The sequence below is a fragment of the Doryrhamphus excisus genome, linkage group LG6 (genome assembly GCF_037039965.1).
Source record: "Doryrhamphus excisus strain RoL-2023G ecotype Guam linkage group LG6, RoL_Dexc_Guam_v1.1, whole genome shotgun sequence".
NCBI lineage: Eukaryota > Metazoa > Chordata > Actinopteri > Syngnathiformes > Syngnathidae > Doryrhamphus > Doryrhamphus excisus.
Window position 1 is genome coordinate 17,948,043 of NC_136362.1, and position 22,041 is coordinate 17,970,083.

Consider the following 22,041-nt stretch of genomic DNA (forward strand, 5'->3'; position numbering starts at 1 on the left):
ATCTAGTATCCAGTATACTTACATAATGCACAGATCTACCAGGGGTACCACAATTTTTTCAAGTTTCAAAATATTCCTGGTTGCGACCACGCTTCCCCTCTCCAGCAAGTAGGTACAAGTACAGAACTTCTCTCCCTTCCTGTCTTGACATATGCTTTCTTGAACAGGTTGTGTTTCTGCGCTGTCATTAATATTGTACAACATGGTAGTGTTGTCCATCTGGATCCAGGCAGCCTGCATGGAGGCGTCCGGTTGCTTAGGAACGATAGAGGAAGTGACAATGCATTGCAAAAAAAAATCTTGGGACTTTTATCTATAATTATATATGTATTTAAATATAATCGTGTACAATAATTAATATTATAATTTATTATAGTCTATGATTCTCACTTTATTATAACAAATGATTTCAAACTTAAGAAACACAACAAACACAACAGCCTTAGAATTCCCTCTACAGACATAATAGGCTTAATTCAAAATTACGCAATTAATTTATCATGTTTCAAATATAGATTGCGCCGCGTGACCTTTACTACAATATCATTACTTCGTTCTATTCAAATATTCTCGTGGACCAATGGCTGCAGTCCTGGGCGCGGCTGTCTTTGAATTCCGCCCTCTGATTGGCTGCTTGGACAAAAACACACAACACTACGATAGAGTGAAGCAAGCCTTTCTTTTAACCCACTCGTCGAAGTTCTACTAAACGTAACCAACTATGGCTATCAATTAGTCTTTCATAACTTTTTAAAAACTTTCATTACAGCGGAATGGAGTTTATTATTATAATAATGTGATATAAGAGAAAGAGAACACACTTTGGTTCGAACTGGATCGACTCACGTAAGTTTTCGGCTCTTAAGCTAATGTGGCATCATAAACCGGCGTTGACATTGTAATAGGCATGACATTCATTCAGATTGATTCACTGTCTTTGTTCATTTGTACAATAATACGACTAGTAAAGGTTATTTTCACGATTGGTGACGTTTTGCGTTTAATTGTGACGTTATGGAAGTCTTCCAGAATGCTTGGAATAGTTGTGATAGCGCTCTTATGTTTACTGAGCATTATTACACAGTGGTGTGATCATGAGATGTATAAGGTTGTTTCATCAAATACAATCTGTACTATTAGGGGTACTAATTAATGAAGCTTGTTGTCTGAATAAATATGGAGCAAAGACAGAAATATAACATTAGTCATGGTTCTACTTGTCTTCCATGTAGGCTTACCAGATTCCCTGCTCCAGTGTGCAAGAATTACAGGTCAGTATGCCATGATTTCATTTTCCCCCCCATTCATTCATTTTCTTTGCCGCTTGTCTTTAGCAGGGAAGCAAAGGTTAATCTTTTAAATGTTGAAATCTTTAATTTGTGCTTTGGATTTGGGTTTTGCTGTACGCGGCAGTAACTAACTTGAGCTTGGAGTATCAGGTCAACATACACTTACTAGACACTATATTTGGTACACAATATAATGAGCTCCACTGCTGTATCAGCAAGAAAGTTTTGGCTGCCACGGGGAATCAATGTTGATATGGTGCTGCTCTGCATGAGCTGTTTCGGTGTAATATTTGACCCCTCATCTTATTATTTGTTGCGTATCTAACATTGTGTAGTGCGCTTGTCTTTACTGAAACATTACCCAAAGCCAGTCATGTCTACAAACAGCAGCTTTGAATACAAGTCAGTCAGCAACACACCCATTTGGCATAGAATGGTGAAAAAGGTGTACACTGGCACTCCTCAAACTGTTTGAATGAGGCCGCTATTGTTCTGATGTATGCGTACGTACAATATGCAATGCTCCCTTCATTCTCACTGTTTTAGGTTTTACTAGTAGACTTCTGAATGTACAGTGGAATTCTTTTTTTCATGGGACTTGATTGTTTACAATCACTTCCATGATGTAATGTTGTGGTCATGATTGTATTTGGCCTGACACAATTCCATGCATGAATAATGCTTTAAAAAAATCACATGTATGTCATGTATCCGTAGTATGTGCTGTCCTTAATGATCTATAAGGGGCTGGCAGGTTCCATTCAGGGGTGCATGTTGGTGTGACTTATGTATGTTTGACCTCATGGAGAAATTGGGTTAATTTTTAGGTGGGACACACGTGCTCCCCCCCTCTCCTTTTGGAACAGTCTGGACTTTTTACGTCACCGGCTCTCCTTGTAGCTTGCAACACTAGAGCTCATCTCCTCGCCTTTGACTGACAGCTGGGCCATGCTATCCCCCATCCTCTTTCGTCCCGCCTCACTCTGCTCCTGCTTGCCGCTGTTTAGTGTGTTGCCATGGCACCCCATGGCCAGAAAGAGGCTTCACACACAGCATCTTGTATTCTCTCTACAGAGGGACACCGAGTGGGAGACTGAGGGGCAAAACGCACAAAAGCAGCCCAGTGGAATCTCACTGGCCTCTTCTTCAGCAGACTTTCTCACCTTTTTATTTGTCTGCGATTGCGTTATTTTTCCAACGCAACCATTTTTTCAGGAACTAGATTGGGATTTTCCCTCATATTATGCACGTCAATGGATACCAGTGGCTCAATGATTAGCACACAAGCTGAGGATCAGTCCTTCCATGTTCGCTACAGGTAGGGGCCTCTCCAGTCTCAAGTAAAAATACTTGTAGGAAGCAAAAAGAATGGAAAAGGGAACATCTATAGACCTATAATATAATTAACATAATTACATTTTGTACCGTTGCATGTAAAGTTAACCTCCAAAGACCCTTTTTCATCCATCCATTTTCTGTATGGCTTATTCTCATTAGGTTCGCAGGGGTAAGCTGGAGCCTATCCCAGCTGACCTCAGGCAAGAGGCGGGGTACACCCTGGACTGGTCGCCAGCCAATCACAGGCCACATATAGAAAAATAACATTCACACTCACATTCATACCTATGGACAATTAGGAGTGGCCAATTAACCTAGCATGTTTTGGAATGTGGGAGGAAACCGGAGTACCCAGAGAAAACCCACACAGAGATGCCCAACTGAGATTCGAACCCAGGTCTTCCTGATCTCCTGACTGTGTGTCCTACATGCTAAGAACTGCCATTGGCTGGCGAACAGTCCAGGGTGTACCCCACGTCTCGCCCAAAGACAGCATACCAGTGATCCTAGTGAGAATAAGCGGCATAGAAAATAGATGGCTGGATGGACAATGGAGACACTTTTTTGACGTGAAATAGTCTCAGAGCCTTGCATTGTATATAAGTTAAAGACAATATTAAATTAAAACGACAATGTTTTACAAAGAACAAGGTGACCCATAGAGTTGGAACTATGCTGTTATTGTGCTTTTAGAAAACTCTTTTAGTTCTTTTGTTTTCCAGTAAGTTTTATGACTTGAGTCAAGAGGGAATTTTCTCAGAAGACGCCACCAGCGTCATCTCTGTTTACCTACCTATGTCAAAGCTCCAGCTGCCTTCAATATTTAACAAGCCCTGAAATATTCATCGCTCGCTTGCTTTGTGTGTGTCCAAAGAGATTTGCATGGTGGGGGACATGGAGGAGTCAGGATGGTCATTAATTTCCAATTAATTGATTGCATTAAAACTGCTGCATCTGCCTGACGTAAAAGTTACTTAAATCAGCATTCGCCCAATCTGTAATCTGTTGTACTCCTGCCGCTGTAATCTCCGGTGACCAGGTCAGAGGACAGCGCTTGAGAGAAAGCTCAGGATGAGCCAAGAAAACGCCAACTCGGCTGTTTCCTTTGCCCCACTTGCATTCAGGCTTAACATGGTGACTGTTTCACACGCGTGTCTCCTTCAGGGTTTTTCCAGGTCTTTAATAACTCTGACGTCAGAATACGAGAGCAAAGGTTGCCTGTTTAGGATTTTTGAGTAGCTCTGAGGTCACCTCTCTCACAGCTTGGATGCTCTTGTAGTGGAAACCTCAGTAGATGCTTCCCACCATTTGCTGTTGTTGTAAGTCAAGAAAACGCTGCAGGTAGGCTGGTATTCATCACATGTACTGGACTGAATCATCAATGTGTGCAAGTTTGAGCCTTGCTGCTGTGTTTTAAGTGACCATGTGAGGAGGCCAGGTTGTGTGTGTTTCACTCACTTTTCCAAGTTATTATGTGCAAAACTGGAAAAATGTCTTTGCAACACTAGAGTGACTTTCCTGAAGAACAATTCAGCTTTGCATGAATGCACCGCCTAATCTGATGTTAATCCATGTGCAGATAAGACGGCAGCCATTGTTTGACACTCCCTTTAGGTGGCCTTGAAGTGTTTATCACATGTGTGACTGTGAGGCGTGGTTAGTCTGCTCCACTCTCACTATGATCACATCTTTGTGATACAACAGTTCAAATCAGCAGTTTGGATCTTTTAATACTCCGATTGCGCAACGTACACAGTTTTACTGTAAAAGCAACTTTGTGAGTCAAAGCCAAACGGATGTGAGATCTACAATAACAAACAAATCAGCAGCTCACATCCATTGTTCCCTTTAGGTGGAAGGAAGCAGTGAAACAACATCCTCTACTGCAAGCTTTCACTATGAAATACTTGTTCACTCACTCCCACAAGTATTTTGCGACTGTGACAGCACTTTGCAGCCTTTATCCACTAAATTGAAGCAGTCAAAACTGTACCTTTTTATCTTCTGTGCAATACAGGATGGAGGTGTCCTGCCTGGAGCTGGCACTGGAAGGCGAGCGACTCTGCAAGGTGGCCGACTACAGAGCAGGTGTCTCCTTCTTTGAAGCGGCCATCCAGGTGGGCACGGAAGACCTGCAGGTGCTCAGCGCCATATACAGCCAGCTGGGAAACGCCTACTTCCACCTGCACGACTACGCCAAGGCGCTGGAGTTCCACCGGCATGACCTCACCTTAACCAGGTTGTTCACCGACGCCATCCGAATCCATCTTCTTTAGATCCAGATATGGTCTCAACATGTTGTCGTGTAGGACCATTGGTGATCTGCTGGGAGAAGCCAAAGCCAGCGGGAACCTTGGGAACACGCTCAAGGTGCTGGGGAGGTTTGATGAGGCTGTGGTGTGCTGTCAGAGGCACTTGGACATTACGAGGGACATCAACGACAAGGTATTCCTGACAATTATACGTTTATTTTACATTTACAAGTGTAAATTTGTTTACACCAAGTTTATGGCTTAGGAAAACCTTCATTACTATTATTTTCTATTTATATTCTATTTAACGTATTACTAAATTGTCACACTTTTCAATACACAATGGATATACCACACCATTATACATGGACTTAGAATTAGCAAAAGTAGCTCAAGACGTCGAACAGCCAAACTGATAGTATTAGTGGCTTACCGAACGTATCTTCTCTCAGTGAAGGATGTCGCTTTAAATGTGCAATTGACTATTTAGTAGTGTATGGCCTTGTAAGTAGTCTAGAAATGTTTCAAAGTTATCAACAAAAACCAAGTAAGCTTTGCTGTGTTAATCATGCTAGTCTTCACTCGCTACTCGTACACCAAAACTTCCTGTTTGTATTCTAGCGCCCTCCGCTGACCAATAAGAGAAGAGTGCTATTGTCACGTGATTTTTGTGACGCATTTAGGTTCACTGGGATACAACGGTGACAAACCATATATTTTGTACCGTTAGCTTTCTGTTTACTATTACATTACAACTTTTACCCTGTTATATGTGTATTGTATGCTCTTGTTCATTAATATGTAGTAGTGACAGTAATAACAGTATCACAAGCAAGCACATCAAAGTAAGATACACCATACATATACAGTATAAAGCCAAGTATCTTTAAATAGAAAATCTAAATTTGGTATCTGATGAGTGAATTGAATGTAAACAGCACATGTACATTGAGTTAAATGATTAGAATAACTGTTCACTTTGTGTGTGTTAGGTCGGTCAGGCGCGAGCACTCTACAACTTTGGGAACGTGTACCATGCTAAAGGGAAAAGTATTTGTTGGAGTGGAGCTGAGCCAGGTGACTTCCCAGAAGACGTCATGATGGCACTGAGAAAGGCATCTGAATATTACGAGTATGTCACCACATCTGTGTATTCTCACATATGCATCGTCCAGCTAGTCATTTTTAATTATGCTTTCAATTTCAGAGCCAACTTGGTGCTCGTGAAGGAGCTTGGCGATCGAGCTGCTCAGGGTCGAACCTGCGGCAACCTCGGCAACACTCACTACTTGCTGGGGAACTTTCGGAAAGCCGTGGCGTCTCATGAGCAGGTGAGAGTCGGAGTACGGCGCAAAACACACAAATCTTTGTATGTGAGCCTCATCGCAATGGTTCTATCTGCAGCGTCTGCTCATCGCCAAGGAGTTTGGCGACCGCTCAGCAGAAAGACGTGCTTACTGCAACCTGGGCAATGCTTACATCTTTTTAGGGGAGTTTGAAGTCGCAGCAGAGCATTACAAGTAAGCCTAGTAGTGACTAGTGATGGGCTGATAAGCCTCACTCTATGTTGCATTTAAATGTCCTCTCTCCTCCGTGTGGGTTAGGAGGACATTGCAGCTGGCAAGGCAGTTAAAAGATCGTGCAGTGGAGGCTCAAGCTTGCTACAGTCTGGGCAACACATACACTCTTCTGCAGGACTATGAGAGAGCTATCGACTATCACCTTAAACACCTCATCATAGCACAGGACCTGAATGATCGGTACACACACACACACACTCTCCACATAGCAATCATAATTTGCTTTGGCTGCGTTTAAATGTCGTCTGTGTGTGTAGGATTGGGGAAGGGCGCGCCTGTTGGAGTCTTGGAAATGCACACACCGCTCTGGGCAACCATGACCAGGCCATGCACTTTGCTGAGAAACACCTGGAGATCTGCAAAGAGGTAACATCGATCTTATTTATCTACATAAATACATCTTGTATAAAAGATAATGCAGGGCAGTTGCAAACTACCACCACAATTAATTAATTGTAATCAATTATTAAGATATTGATATATTAAGTCCTCTATGACAGTGTCAGTTTTTTTTTGCATTTATTGGATGTCCTCACAGCTAGGAGACCAGGGTTCAATTCCACCCTCTGCCATCTCTGTGTGGAGTTTGCATGTTCTCCCCGTGCATGCGTGGGTTTTCTCCGGGTACTCCGGTTTCCTCCCACATTCCAAAAACATGCTAGGTTAATTGGCCACTCCAAATTGTCCATAGGTATGAATGTGAGTGTGAATGGTTGTTTGTCTATATGTGCCCTGTGATTGGCTGGCGACCAGTCCAGGGTGTACCACGCCTCACGCCAGAAGACAGCCGTCTCATGAGGAAAAGCGGTAGAAAATGAATGAATGGATGTTCTTGTGGGGTCTTTTGTGACCTTTTGGATGAGTCGTCACTGCGCTCTTAGGGTCATTTTGGTTGGTCGGCCACTCCTGGAAACGTTCACTATTGTTCCATGTTTTCGCCATTTGTAGATAATGGCTCTCACTGTGGTTTGCTGGAGTCCCAAAGCTTTATAAATGGCTGAATAACCTTTTCCATAGTGATAGATGATGATGATGTTGTTTGAACAGGGGGCGATCACTCTTTCACACAGGATTTTTTCTCCCTTAATAACAAAATGTTCCATTTAAAAACTGCATATTATGTTGAGTTATGTTGTTATTCACTAATATTTAAATCAAAAAAATAATTTTAAAATCAGGAAGGGGTCAAACACTTTCACACCACCGTAGTAAAACATAAGATAGGACTTATATATATATATATATATATATTAGATCATAGTTCGTAATTCATCAGCTTTGACATTGTGTGCCTCATTCTTCCAGACTGGAGACAGGAGCGGCGAACTGACGGCTCGTATGAATGTGTCGGACCTGCAGACAGTGTTGGGTCTGAGCTATAGCACTAATAACTCCACCTTGTCAGAGAATAAAGACATGGACTACAAAATACAAGGTACTCTACCAGGCAAAAGTTTGGACACATTTTCTCATTCAATAGCATGAGGAAGTGTGTATTTTAATAAAAATATTACAGAGCAGCCATCATAATTGTGCATGTGTGTGTTTATATTATAGGGGCAAGGCCCAGGATGAGCAGGAGACACAGCATGGAGAACCTGGAGCTGATGAAGCTCACGCCAGACAAGCTCAATGTATGCTTCATTATCTTTAAGCTGCTTTTCTTATCGTTAGTTATTCCTGCAATGACGAGTGAATATGTGTGCACTGAAGGTTCAGAAGTGGAACAGTGACATCCTGACCAAACAAACCAGCAAACCCACCCTCACCAAGAGCTCCTCTAAGTTGTTTTTCGTCACTCGTCTGCGTGGAAAGAAGTTCAAGACAAGTGGCTCCAGTAAAGTCCTCCAGGACACCAGTAACACATTGGACACCAGTCAGACGTCCACACATGGACCACACAAGGTGGCACACCTGACATCTTCTACACTCATACCGTCACTCCTACCACATCTAATTGCTTGTTTGTTTGCTACATAGCGATCGAGTCCTGACATGATAGGAGATGAGGGCTTCTTTGATCTGCTCAGCCGTTTCCAGAGCAACCGCATGGATGACCAGCGCTGCTCCATACGAGAGAAAGGCAGCAGGTTATCGCTTAACGGAGGACCAGAGTCTCCACCAAGGGCCATCAGGAAATGTGAGTCCTGGAGCACTTAGTATAGGAGTGCTGAGGCATGTGTGACACCTCAATAGGACTGCAGGCCAGCTATATTCTTACCTTTTAAAAATTGTTCCCCTGCAGCTGTGTCCGAGTCCACCAACGTGTCAGGCGTCCAAGGCCAGCGGTTAGAGGATTCCTCAGCTGCAGGCGGAAGCCTCCCGGGCCTCAGACTCAACCAAAACCAGGCAGTTCTCAGCCACCTGATGGCCAACGCCGACAACACAGAGCCTGATGAAGACTTCTTTGACATGCTGGTCAAGTGTCAGGTGGGAAAAGTAAAACCTGTTTCTTTCTACAAGCTGTAGCTACACATGTAGATTACCACCACCTGTGTGAATGAATAATACATTCATGTTATTGTGAAGTGCTATGGAAAATAAATCCATTCTGATTTATTATTACATTAGGGGTCCCGTTTGGATGACCAGCGCAGCGCACCTCCGCCTCCTCCAGTGCGAGGGCCCACGGTACCAGACGAGGACTTCTTCAGCCTCATTATGCGCTCACAGGCCAAACGAATGGACGAGCAGCGTGTCATGTTGCCACCGCCTGCTGAGCAAAGCACTTAAACCCAACATCATGCATCTCCGGAGAATGGACAAAAGAACTTTATTGCACAAACTCAGTGTTATGGGGACATTGTTTTATCAATGTCATGTGTATTTTTTACTACATTTCTTTAACTACATTTGTTTGTCTTTTGTGAGTCTGTCAAACACCGTCCTCTTTTTTTTCCTTTCTGTCCATGGATTTTTGTTTGTGGTCTTGGTAAAAAAAAAAAAAAAACTGAATACGCTCATATGCCCAAAATAATGCCTAAAGAATGATATTAACACGATTGAGTTTAGAGGAATAAATAGTTCTCACAGCTACTTACTGGTTTTCTGATTCATTCAAAAAAACAGCTTGATTAACAGAAACTTTATTGAACATACCAGCAATCTGTTAGCTTGAGTTAAATTACGTAAAAAATAATACGTATCAGGCTTAATACATGAGCCACTAGCATTTCAAGAACTGTACAATCACAACTAAAAATAAATAAATACGACAATGTACAATATGTATGTTTGGTGTTATTTGTTAAAACTAATTTTTCTAAATTAATCAGGATGTTAAAAAAAAAGTGCATTACATGTTAAGAAATGAAATACTGGCTTTAAAATAAATACAATTGAAAGACTACACCGCCCTCTACTGTCCTTACCTTAGTACAGCAGAATTTACTAGTATTCCCTAACAATCTTTCATTGCAATGGCTTATAACGTATAACAGCTCCTGCAGGGAACCCCCCTCCCACTGATTATTCCATTTTAAAAACATGGAACAGCAACACGTCGCCACGTCCCACGGGGAAACAACAGCAGATAGCAAAATGCTGATTCAGAAAGCTTGCACAAAGAGTTATCACAATTCCCAAAACGATAGCAGCTGGAGGAAATTGATGCGGAACAACAACATGGAATATGGAGTTAACAAATTAACAAAGGCACCATTATGATGAAAAAGAGCCCGGTCCTGTTTGTTAAAAGCGCATGCAAGCTGTTTGTGTGCTGTGTGTCTGCATTTGTGTGCGAGTGTGTGTCACCGCCAGTGTTTTGTGCCCATTGCTGTGACAGATGCACCGTGAGAATGTGCAACATGTGGTTTTCATGTTTGTGTGGGATGCAGAAGCAGTTGCAGTGTGTCTTTTCCCGATAAAGTGTGTATGTGTGTAGTTATGGGTTGTGAGTCCACAGCGTGACGGTGCGGTCGGCAGAGGATGACAGGAAGGAGAGGTCGTCGGGGTGCCATCGACACTGGATCACCTTGTCGCCGTGCTCGCCCACCACGGTCAGAGGCAACTGCTTGGTCAGGTCACCTAAAGCAACAAATGGCATAGTCATTATGTATGTCCACATTTAGAAAGAGTGGAGTTTTGACATTTAAAAAGGCTTTCGAATTTATTGTGGCTCATTATTGTCAAGGACACATGGTTCAAATTTGGTAGAAAATGGATCCAACCCGTAGGACTGTGGTTCCGAAAACTTTTACAGTGGTGTACCCCTTGAGATATTTTCACCTCAAGACATGTATTTCCTAATCCTGTACACATAGCATAAACCTTTTTATCTTAATCATGTCATCCATCTTGATTGGCTGGCGACCAGTTTGCCTCTCGCACGAAGACAGCTGGGATAGGCTCCAGCATACCCGTGACCCTAGTGAGGATAAGCGACATAGAAAATGGATGGATGATATTCATTCATTCATTTTCCCGTGACCCTAGTGAGGATAAGCGGCATAGAAAATGAATGAATGAATATCATCCATCCATTTTCTATGCCGCTTATCCTCACTAGGGTCACGGGTATGCTGGAGCCTATCCCAGCTGTCTTCGTGCGAGAGGCAAACTGGTCGCCAGCTATATGTGCCCTGCGATTGACTGACAAACAGTTCAGGGTGTACCCTGCCTCTCGCCTAAAGACAGCTGGGATAGGCTCCAGCTTCCCCGTGACCCTAGTGAGGATAAGCGGCATAGAAAATGAATGAATGAATATCATCCATCCAGCGGCATAGAAAATGAATGAATGAATATCATCCATCCATTTTCTATGCCGCTTATCCTCACTAGGGTCACGGGTATGCTGGAGCCTATCCCAGCTGTCTTTAGGCGAGAGGCGGGGTACACCCTGAACTGGTTGTCAGCCAATCGCAAGGCACTTATAGCCAATTTTGGGCTTTTTTTTTTTTTTAACCGTCCAAGAGGGCACTACTGAGACCATTTTGAAAGGTCACAACCACAACCCCAGTGGGGTTCAGGTGGGGACATAAAGGTTTGGATGAACCCTGAGCTTTTGTCGTAGTTCTGACAATTTGACCCATCAATCTTATACACATAATCACACTTTACCTTGAAGGTTGGTGACCATGACCTTGGCGTCGTAGGAGCCAGTGAGCAGATAGTGTGCACCGGGTGAGAACCTGACAGAGCGTACATCACTGCCGTGTGGGCGGTACACTTGGACAATGCGCCCCCCTCTGATGTCATACAGCATGCAGGCGCTGTCCTCCTGTCCTGTTGCTAGGAGACGCCCACTCGGGTCAACCGCTACTGAGGCGACTGGACTGCCTGTGGAAAAAAGACAGAGTTGTGACACAAAAACAAGATGTATGTTTATAAAAACAAAAAAAGAGGCGTTGTAATACATACCTGAGCCGTGGAAGGCGGTGCCCACTACTCGCACACAGCTGGGCACCCTGAGGTCCCAGAAACGCACCGTCTTGTCTTGGGAGCCAGACGCAATCATCCAGCCTCCCCATGTGTAAAGAGACAGGATGTGACCTGCACACATTAAAATCATATTTTACAGCACATATTTGTCTCCTCGGGTGTGAAAGTGGAAGTGTATTTACCGGTGTGTCCACTGAGGGCGTGCAGGCCCTGTCCTCGCTGGCAGTCTGTGGTGTAGATGTTACAGTCTCCCGCGCCAGCACTGATCAAGATGGCTCCACCGCTTTCTGGACCCTCCATGAAGGCCAAGTCCCTGATGGTGCCGTCATGCATGCTGAACTCTAAATCTGGACCTGTGGAGACACAACATAACCATATCACAGACCTCATCAAACATCGTGCTTATGATCTATGTTAAATCTGTCAGTTTCAACGATTCCTGTAGCATTGCTGAACTTAAGTCGTCAAAGTATTATATACCGTATAGCAGTGATTGTCATTGTAACGAAAGGTGCCAGATTTAGACTCAGAGTAACACAAGTTTGATGGTACATAACTAAAAATTACACAAACTACAAAATAAGACCTTAAAAAGGCATGAGACAGTCAAAATTGATCCTATTAAGTATAGTAAAGCATGCTGGGAAAAGCATAATCTTCCCATTCCACAGCAAACTCTTCAGGGTTACACATCTCGCAAATTATGATCATTTGTGATCATAATTTCATTTGTTTTTGTGTCAATATAAAATACTGTAGCTTTTGCCCAGACATTGAGAGACGCCTTATCAAACGTGATCAAATCTCCACCACATGATGTGGATGAAACCAAGGAGTATAGCAAGGGGGTGCCCGTGTACCTCAGCCCTCAGGTTAATTACAAGGTAATAAATGGAACTTACAACAGGAAGTGCTAAAAAACCCCAACATATTTAATTGTTAATACCGTATTTTACCGTATATTGTAGACCAAGAGCCTCAAACATGCTAATTCACTTTGAAAATGTTAAGTAAAAAGGAAAGTATGAGCACTGTATGAGCATAAAATATTGACATTGGCTTTTTTGGTTACACAGGTGCTCACCTGTGGCGTTGCACGTCTCGGCACTAAAAGGTAAAACTTTGACATATTTGTCGTTGGATCCTGTCGCTAGCAGCTGTCCACAATGGCTCCAGGCCACGCAGTAGATAGAACCTTTGTGGTGCTTGTTCCTCTTGAAGCGGACCGCTGGCTGCTTCACTGGACTTGAGCCACTGATGAAAGAGTAGCAGAGGAATGAAGAAAGGGAGAAATAATATAATAAAGTTTGATCCATCGGATTACTACTCTTACTTTGGGTCCAGTGTTTCTGGATAAGCGCAGACTCTAAGTGTTTTAGAGTTTGATCCGACGGCATAGAGCGCCCCCGACGGGTGAAAGGAAACTGCACGGATAGCCTGAGTGTCCTCCAGAGTGTGTACTGGCACAAATAAGCTTTTTGTTTTGTCACCCTGTGGAGAAAAAAAAATACAGTATTACAGGAAGGTGATAGCTGTATTAGCTATTTAAATTACTGCTATTATAATGATATATTTATTATATTTGATAGTACTGCGTTAACACACCTCTTTACTGCGAGACAATGATCCTGGGGAATCACCATGTGAACCAGCCGTGTGATTCTGACCACTATGGACACAAAAAACACAAACAGTCTTCAAACTAGCTTGACTGTGAGCCCTGCAATCAAAACAAAGACACAGCACCCACCTCTGTGAGACAACAGGGGACTCATTTGGGACTAGGACCACACGGCCTCCCGCTATTTGCTGCTGTGGAGTACTGCTCAGCACCCCGCTCCCCCGGCTCCTGTTGTGCTCTGGGGTGGTGGCTGGGGGATTGTTGTTGCACTCGGAAGTAGGTGGGTTGCCATTACACTGCTGCGCCAAGGACTTCACCTCCTCTCCTAAACTCTCCATGCCCACATTGAGTTCCTCCAGCTTCTGGATGGACCTGAGGACACATATAAGACTCTGCATCAATATATGTCTGATGATGGATACTCTTTTTAATTATTACATCACATGGCTAATGAGGAACTCTTGCCTTTGGGCTATTGGGCTTCAGGAGCCACGGACAAAAGGGGCAATTAACTATGCACTCACAATGGATCAACTCTATTGTACAGTACTTCCACACCATTACCTCTACTGCCCCCCCAAAACATTATATTTTGGAGCAAATGTACTGCTTGGTCTGGGTTATGCTGCCAAAGGTCTTTAATGTCTAGAATTATCTCCTTCTTCAAGACAGTGACTTTGCACAAAAGCTGAAAGCAACAACACAATCACATTCATCATTACAATGTGTAAAAGTGATGCTAGTCACGTTAACAGCAGCATTCTTTTACCACCAAGTAGTGTGGTGTACTAGTAGTACTAGTAGTGTGGTGGTCCCAGGCCTGAACTGTATTGAAAGTGCCTTGGCATTGTTGTGCATTGTCACAGCATAAATCCAACTGAACTGAATGAGACACAGCTGACCACATAAATAATGCATTCATTCTCCAGGGGAAATGTTAAATACAACAAAGAGTGTGGCTGTCAGTCTGTTCTGCGTGATGTAGCGATGTTGGTCAGTGCAGATGGTGCACTGTGCATTGGGGGAGGAGTGTGTTTTTGTGGAGAAACCACACGGGGCTCCTTAAAAATGTGTGTCCCTGCTCTCGTCTGACAGCTGCTCAGCTATTGTCGTTTTCGTGTAGGCCAGGGGTCCTCAACCCGAGGTCTGTGAACCGGTATCGTTCATCGTTATTTGGTTCCAGGTAGCACAAGAAAGAATATAACTTGCATTATTTGCTTTTTATTTGTCTGACCGATCTTTTGTTTTTGGGATTCTCTCAATTACATCTCGGTCATGTCAAATTGAACCCACAAGCTAGCAAAATAAGTACGAAACAGACATCTTTGTACAGTTTCTTTTCAAAAGCGGGAAAGGTGTATGAACAGAGGCAAACTGGACATGTTTCAAACATTAGCAGGGATTATCAGGGATACATGAGACTGACCCTGAGCCTTCATTCTCCCCGCTGGTGCACGATCACTTGTCATTGCTTTTAAAAGAGCTTGAGTGCTACTTCCCAACCACAAACGACCCACAAACTGTCAAGGAATGCATCCGTGACCCATTTGTCAACACACCAGGTGAATCCAGTATGCCTAAGCAAGGACATCAATATCTGGAGATGGCAAATGATGGCGGCATTAAAAGTATGTTCGAGACAACAACATTTCTGACATCCGTGTGTGTGAAGCGTTTTTTTTTTTTTGCAGTGACAGCAACCAAAACAAAACTAGAGTGGACATAAGCATCACATCGGGTGTCATTGTCTTCCATTACCCTTAGATGAGACCGTCTCCTTGTAGAGAAACAAGCTGTAAACATGTTCATGCATTTGATGTTCCTCTTTTTGTAGTGTATCTGAATCTTATTTTCAATGCATGTTTAGTTATTGCCATTGCAACCAGACTCATATTATGTTATTGCCATGAGGTACGAGGATGATGCCAATGACGTTGAATGTATTGTACACATTGGATTCATGTTTATTACCCCCCCACTCCCACCAAGATTTCTTCTCTTGCTCTTCTTACCTGTTGAGGAACTTCTCCGTAAGGCTGTGCTGCATGTCACCAGGCGGGGGCTCCTGCTGCACTCCTCCCTCCAGCAACATCTGCTTGTACATCTGCCGCTGCTGCTGCTTCTGCTCCAGGTGCTGCTGCACACGCAAGCGCTGACGATAATACTCCTCATACTTCTCGGTGGAGTCCCACAGCTGCAGGTGGAAATCAGATCGTTAATGCATTGTATATAATGAAGCGGAATGAAGGGACATTCAGAGAGGACAGTTTGCTTATAAGACATGATGGAACACAAAAGCATGTTAACGTGTGAGGAGGGTGGCTGTAATTCATGTCAACATGATAAACCAAGCTGCGCCTCTGCTCTCTCAGGTAAAAAAAAAATTAAATAAAAAACACATCAGTAACCTCTGACCTCACAAATCTGCTTCTAGATGACTGGACGCTGAAATCACTCAGACACACACAAATATTGTGCTTTTAATCTGTATGTATATTGTTAATTGAGTTTTAGGAAGGAGATCTGAGGAAGGGCCCATTTTAAACGTGGCATGTAGCCTAGCATCAGCTTTAGAATAGGCTAGAACAAGAGGCTGGGATTTGGGTGGGAGTGTGATCCAGAGTCCCTTTCAGGCCTCCTCTGTTTCTGGCCACCATGTGTCTCCAGGGTGACAGCAGGGGAAAGGGGCGCTAAGCACACATTTTGCACACTGCTACACACCAGGCCCAGAATGGAGAGAAAGACGTGGACAGAGGCGGTTCCTAGGTTAATATTGTGTTTACACTGCAAACACAATATTAACCTAGGATCTACCTAGGCAACATGATAGCAGTAATATATCATACTAAACGCCTTCTCAGCTGTCAATGCACCTCGTCATTATGCACCTCATAATTATGGTTTGTGTGATTGTACACAAATGCTGAACTGCATGGACCATTGTGAGTGCAGGCTAGCGGTGGACCTCTATTTGGGGTGATTATTTTCAACATTAAAATGCACTAGAAATAGTACCCCATAGTACCTTGTTTTGGCAATGAAAAGCATCAAGTAAAGAAAAGCCCCACATGACATCATCAATAAAAGGATCCACCCAGCGTTTCAAGCTGTAGTCACCGTGGGAAGATGACTCACACTGTGATTAACCGCTGTCTATATTTAGGTATTCACTGCAGACACGCAGTGAGGACACTGCAGCTCCTCCATGATGTGGTGGTGCACAACACCTCAAACAAGTTGACCACCACAAGAAAAGTATTGACTAACCCTAAATATTTTCAAGACTTGTTTTTTTTAAATATATTTTTGAGACTAAATCCATTCCATTTACCCCCACTTATCTGGGTCTGAGTCACGGGGGCAGTAGTCTCGTTAGGGAAGTCCAGACTTCCCAGTCTCCGGCCACCTCTTCCAGTTCCACTGGGAAGATACCAAGGTGTTCCCAGCTCAGCTGTGAGACACAATCCCTGACGGGCTAAGGTCTGCCCTGGGGCCTTCTCCCAGCTGGGCATTCAACAGCTCACCAGGGAGGGTCCGGGAGGCTCAGGCTGAACTAGATGCCTGAGCCACCTCAACTGGTTCCTCTCGATTTGAAGGAACAGCAGCTCTACTCTGAGACCCTCTTGGGTGACTGAGCTCCTCACACTAGCTACCAGCTTCCCTACAGAGGAAACGCATTTCAAATGCTTGTATCAGCGATCTTGTTGTTTCGGTCACGACCCAAACATCATGCCAATATGTGAGAGTGGGAACATAGATTGACCGGTAAATTGAGAGCTTTGCCTTCAGGTTCAATTCTCTCTTCACCACCATGGTCCGGTATGGTGACTGCATTACTGCAGACACTGTACCGATCCGATGCGTCCACTTTCCTCTTTGAGGCTGACTGAAAGTCATGCTCCATGGTCCCACCACACTCCCAAGGTTTTGCCTCGACCACCACCAAAGCCCCGTGGCGTTTGGCCTGCTGGTAGCTAGCCAACTGATCCAGGAGCCCCACAACCCATTCATGCTTGATCGGACTCCTTCTTCAGCTTGACAGCGGTCCTGACCGCTGTTGTCCACCATCCAAATTGTGGCTTGTCACCATGACAAGCACCCGCCACCTTGCGGCCACAGCTCCGATTGGAGAAAAATGACTGGTAGATTGATAATATTTTCTGTCTGTGTGACAGTAGTATGATGGCTGATTATCTTTATCTTAAAATTAACATCATTACCCCTCCTCTTTTGTTTGTACAACTGCCCGAGGTTTGAGACATATTTTTCTAGCAGGTTTCAATGTAACTAGTGTGTGTGTGAGTGACAAGAAGAAAAGCTCTGAGAGAACACATTTTATGGTACATCACACGTTAGTTTGAATGTATAAATCTCCCCAAATATAAGAGAGTGTCTTTGAGACTTTTTTATCTGGAAAATAATACTGTGTCATACTTGGGTCAATGTAGTTAAGTCAAAGTCTGAGATTTCCTGTACCTCGTTCCTTTCAGCAGAGGCAGCTGGAGGTGCATCCTCCCCAGGAGCAGAAGCAGGACGCGAGTTCTGAGCTGCACCAGAATTCATCATTTTGTCCACAGGAGTTTCTGTCCTCGACCTTAACGCAAAACAAATGAGTAGAAAAGGAGACCCGACAGCTGACAATAAGAAGATGTGTGGTTGAACGTACGTTTCAGGCGACTCCTCAAAGATGCTGTGGCAGTCAGAGCTCTCCATCATGAGGCTTCTACTCAGGTTCTGCCCGCCTGCTCCAGGGTAATGGAAGTTGGCAAAGGAGTGAGACATAGGAGAGACCCCTTTACCCGGTGCAACCTCCCCGCCACTCGCTCGCTTATCCTGGCCGGACAGTCCGTAAGACAAGCCATCCAGTGCTGGATTCAAAGAGCGTGACATGTATGTGTCGGCCGACTGGGGTCGGCGCAGGGGGGAGGATGGATACGGAGACAGTTTGCTGATGAGTGGCGTGAGCAAATCAGCATAGCCGGTTTTTGCGGGTTTGACTATGCGGTCCACATGGATGTTAAGCTGCTTCTGTTCAAAGGCGCAGGAGAAGACGCTGTGGGCCAGGTTCTGCATCCACGACAGAAGTGATAAGTCCACGTCATCGCAACCATTACCACACAGCATGTCAACTCCCAGCAGAACCTCGCTCTCAGTGATCTCCTCACCAGTCGCTTTGCTCTGTGCACAAATAAAAAAACATTTAACAACCTTCCTGACAGACTACTTTTACTCTTAAGAGCTACAAACCTGGCAAAACTCCACGCAGCACTCATAGAGGACTCCTTTGAGAAGCAGCTGGAAAAGGCGATCCCCGCTTGCTTTGAAACCAGCCTCACTCAGCTTCCTGTCTGCAGGGATGAACTCGGCCACCATGGTGCAGGCCTCCTCAAAACACTGTACCCTGGCCGTGCTGGGGTTCCAGTCCTGCCACGACATGGGAAGAGAGGTCACAAGCGGCTCACAGAGGCCACACAATGTTAAGTGCAGTTAAGCATGTGAGCGCTTGCCTTAAACTCTGCGTGGTTTGTGAGGCGAGGCAAGGTGAGCAGTAGACACAGTTTGCTGTAGTCATCTTTTGAGGGGCAGAACTCCTCTAGGGCATGCAGACACTTCACCGCTTCCTGCATGGTAAACTCCAACTGGAAAACATGTAAAACACCACTAACCAAAAATGTTACAAAATGTCACCATGACCTCACACGTGCACCAATAAGTCTATGGGAGGAACAAGCTAGGTGTTGCCACACGGACCAATATTACATTGCTCTGCCAGTCTTTACACCACAGACACTCCACAATAGCCACGTTTACATGACGAGTTTTCTTTTTCCAAATGACCTTCCGGGAAACAATGGTATCCATGGAAAGGAATATTCCAATCTCTTGTCTACATGCGCCGTGAAAATCAACCAGAATAGTCAATGGGTCATGTGCAGTAAAACATAAACATCAACATCACGTGATACCGGCTTCCCCGAGTTTTTCTTTCACTTGTTGGAATAACTCCGTATTGCCAGTTTTTCGTCTGTCCAGTCTTGAAATTTAGTTTGAATCAAAAACAAACTTTGCTTAGCAGTCCAACGCCGATTGCTGGCCTCCATTTTTAAAACTGAAGAACGTCTGGAGCCGCGTGTTACATCATATCTGAGCATGCGCTGAAAGAACGCAACCGGGATAAATTTAAACAGGAAAAGATCACATTCAATCTTGCTAATATTTTATAATTAAACTCGGGACATGTTTTATATAGATATATATTTTCTTTTTCAATAAAACTGCACTTGTGAATAAAGTATAGAAGTGTTTAGTTTCTGTTTCACAGATGACGCTAATGCATACAAAAGCTGCTTGCCAACCGCCAATAAACAACAGAAGAAGAAAAACACCACGAAGAAGAAGGCACCCTGACAAATTACCGTTTGAGCAGGTACAAGATACCTGAATTGGATTGGGGAAAGGAATAGTCCATCCCTGTTCAATTCTTTCCGTTTGAGCAAATATACCAAATGCAATTGCAATATTTGGGTCCATATGTTCATGGCTATTGACATAATATTTGCAAATGATGATTAATTAATGTTAAGTATAAAAAGTGATATTGGATAATTCCACACGGCACACCTGACGGTTTCTCAAGGTACACTACTGTGCCGCGGCACAGTGGTTGAAAATCACTGCATTAACTTATATCCTAATTATGGAAGAAAAAATAACACTACATCAGTAAAAGCAAAATAAATCATATTGTAGCAAAGATGTGATGGCTATTGCGGAACCATTTCTAAAGTAATAAAATACAGCATCAAACTTCATATATACAAAATGTCTGGTTTAACTTACATGCTGTGGCTCATCCTCAGCAGACATGGCGTTATTCACACACAGGGCTTCCAGAAACTTCTGCTTTAGCACAATATAACGGAACCTGTGAGGGTCAATTAGTCACAGTGACAATTTTAATTCAATTTATTTTTCACTCAATGATAAATACAAATAGAAATAGCTTCCCATACCTCTTTTTGTCAAACTTCTCCATGCACTCCAGCGGCTGAATGAACTGCAAGACCTCATCCCACTGGCCATCCAGCACCAGTTGCCTAAAACAATCACAGCAATTGTTCACCGCCACACTTTGGACACCCCTGCTCTAAAAGCTACAGTATAATAGGATAAAACTACCTACCTGAGGAAGAGCATGTCGTCCGAGTATAGTCCATTGATGACGCCGCTCTCTTTCTCCAGCGCCAGCATGCTGATGTGCAACTTCCTGGAGTGGAGAAAGTCCAAGATCACCTTGATGATCTCCACCTCTTTTACGTTGATGGTTTCCTCCTCTGTCATGATGGCAACCGTCTGCAAATAAACCCACGGAATCATGAATGAAACTACTGGTTAACATAAAACAGTTTGGCCACATGGAGTGGACATGAAAGTACATGCAAACCTACAACATGCAATTAACAGATGTGTTATTTTGTCCCCTGAAGCTGTATAAAAGGAGAACAATATTACTCCAATAAGACTTTGCCTAGTAGTGCAAAGACTTTAATGCTGAATGCATTACTGAGAGTCACTGAAATTCCAGAAATACCATTGTTTTCATTGGGTGAGCTTTATCATTCAATTGGCGTGTAGTTGTATTGAATGTTAATTATAGTGGTTGTAGTTTGCAGTGGTGTGTAATTTACTGCATCGCACCTAGAGGTTTTGCTAATATCTTGAAGCTGAATAAAGTCGTTATTTGTAGTCAAACGTGCTAATAATTATGTTTGAAATAACACATAAAACAGCAGAGGTGCAGAGACAGGTGTATAATAGCAGACCATTTATGATAATAACGTCGTAGCATTTCAGTGTGCCTCTTCATGTAAAAGAACAACTAGAAAACACAAATGCAGAGACAGAACAATATAACATTATTAGAACGACAACTATGCTAAGCTAGCATGCAAGGCGAGCAGCGGTTAGCCAATGACACTTAAGCCAAAATGAGATTAAGCTACTTGTTAGCATTACATGCCTGCTGGCGCTGTCGGGATTACAGCAAAACAGTAAATAGTTAACATTAGTAGCTCAAACCAAACTGGCTAATTTACAAGGCGGCAGTAAAGAGCGAGACTTGAACAGCAATAAGCCAGGCCGACAGGAAAGAGGGGCGGCATCATCCTCCGCTCGCTAGCCGGGCGGGGTGCTGTGTTCCCCGGCGACAAGCGACGTCAGTCAGTAGTTAAGGCGCCATGAGAAATAACTCACCCGTTAAGAGTCAAACATGAGGTGAAAAGAAAACTATACAGCAGCTCTGTTTGTTTTTATGTCCACGCTGTCACGTCGGTACCACTCGGTGTTGTTGAATGGAGGCTGCTTGACGTGACCTCCTCCTCGCTGACTGGATGCTTGTATAGCCCAGCCCCAGCCCCAGCCCCAGTCTGGTGGTGTGGTGGTGGTGCCTTCAAGGAACACCGCCTCCAGCCACAATACACTCTCACCAAAGTAGAAAAGTCATTATTTATATAAAAAAATATATAGATTGGCCAATACTGTCGATTACATTCACATACATTATAAAAAAATAGAGAAAAACT

At 43.7% G+C, this 22,041-nt stretch overlaps 2 protein-coding genes across 4 annotated transcripts; one reads left to right on the forward strand and one right to left on the reverse strand.

The window, feature by feature from the left end:
* Positions 1-651: 651 nt before the first annotated feature.
* On the forward strand, positions 652-9,495 carry gpsm2 (G protein signaling modulator 2). Of its 3 annotated transcripts, XM_058067615.2 has the most exons (16): positions 652-846; positions 1,233-1,271; positions 2,364-2,607; positions 4,645-4,866; positions 4,937-5,072; positions 5,872-6,011; positions 6,087-6,210; positions 6,284-6,399; positions 6,484-6,639; positions 6,717-6,825; positions 7,765-7,894; positions 8,017-8,093; positions 8,173-8,364; positions 8,440-8,599; positions 8,705-8,889; positions 9,031-9,495. In XM_058067615.2, exons 3-16 carry the CDS (start codon positions 2,543-2,545, stop codon positions 9,190-9,192), a joined length of 1,974 nt encoding a protein of 657 aa, XP_057923598.2. In that variant the 5' UTR covers positions 652-846; positions 1,233-1,271; positions 2,364-2,542; the 3' UTR covers positions 9,193-9,495. The 3 variants fall into 3 exon arrangements, with proteins under 3 accessions (XP_057923598.2, XP_057923601.2, XP_057923599.2); XM_058067618.2 differs by lacking the exon at positions 2,364-2,607; XM_058067616.2 differs by lacking the exons at positions 652-846; positions 1,233-1,271; positions 2,364-2,607 and adding an exon at positions 3,758-3,968.
* On the reverse strand, positions 9,276-21,863 carry wdr47a (WD repeat domain 47a). Its single transcript, XM_058067614.2, has 17 exons — positions 21,713-21,863; positions 20,643-20,812; positions 20,473-20,556; positions 20,300-20,384; positions 18,967-19,098; positions 18,707-18,883; positions 18,126-18,637; positions 17,936-18,053; positions 15,472-15,653; positions 13,589-13,831; positions 13,444-13,507; positions 13,172-13,329; positions 12,923-13,092; positions 12,021-12,191; positions 11,818-11,949; positions 11,518-11,736; positions 9,276-10,485 (listed from the first exon to the last, which is right to left on the reverse strand). The coding sequence occupies exons 2-17, from the start codon at positions 20,798-20,800 to the stop codon at positions 10,343-10,345; spliced, it is 2,748 nt and encodes a 915-aa protein (XP_057923597.2). The 5' UTR covers positions 20,801-20,812; positions 21,713-21,863; the 3' UTR covers positions 9,276-10,342.
* Between the last annotated feature and the right edge of the window lie 178 nt (positions 21,864-22,041).

Bases quoted from the DNA above. Each gene is read 5' to 3' on its own strand.
- gpsm2 (XM_058067615.2), top strand. From the start codon at position 2,543: ATGGATACCAGTGGCTCAATGATTAGCACACAAGCTGAGGATCAGTCC. The intron at 4,867-4,936 runs GTTGTTCACCGA...GTTGTCGTGTAG, and splicing joins CATGACCTCACCTTAACCAG to GACCATTGGTGATCTGCTGG. The intron at 6,640-6,716 runs GTACACACACAC...CTGTGTGTGTAG, and splicing joins GCACAGGACCTGAATGATCG to GATTGGGGAAGGGCGCGCCT.
- wdr47a (XM_058067614.2), bottom strand. From the start codon at position 20,800: ATGACAGAGGAGGAAACCATCAACGTAAAAGAGGTGGAGATCATCAAG. The intron at 18,884-18,966 runs GCAAGCGCTCAC...ATGTCGTGGCAG, and splicing joins CAAACCACGCAGAGTTTAAG to GACTGGAACCCCAGCACGGC. The intron at 11,950-12,020 runs GTAAATACACTT...TAATGTGTGCAG, and splicing joins CGCCCTCAGTGGACACACCG to GTCACATCCTGTCTCTTTAC.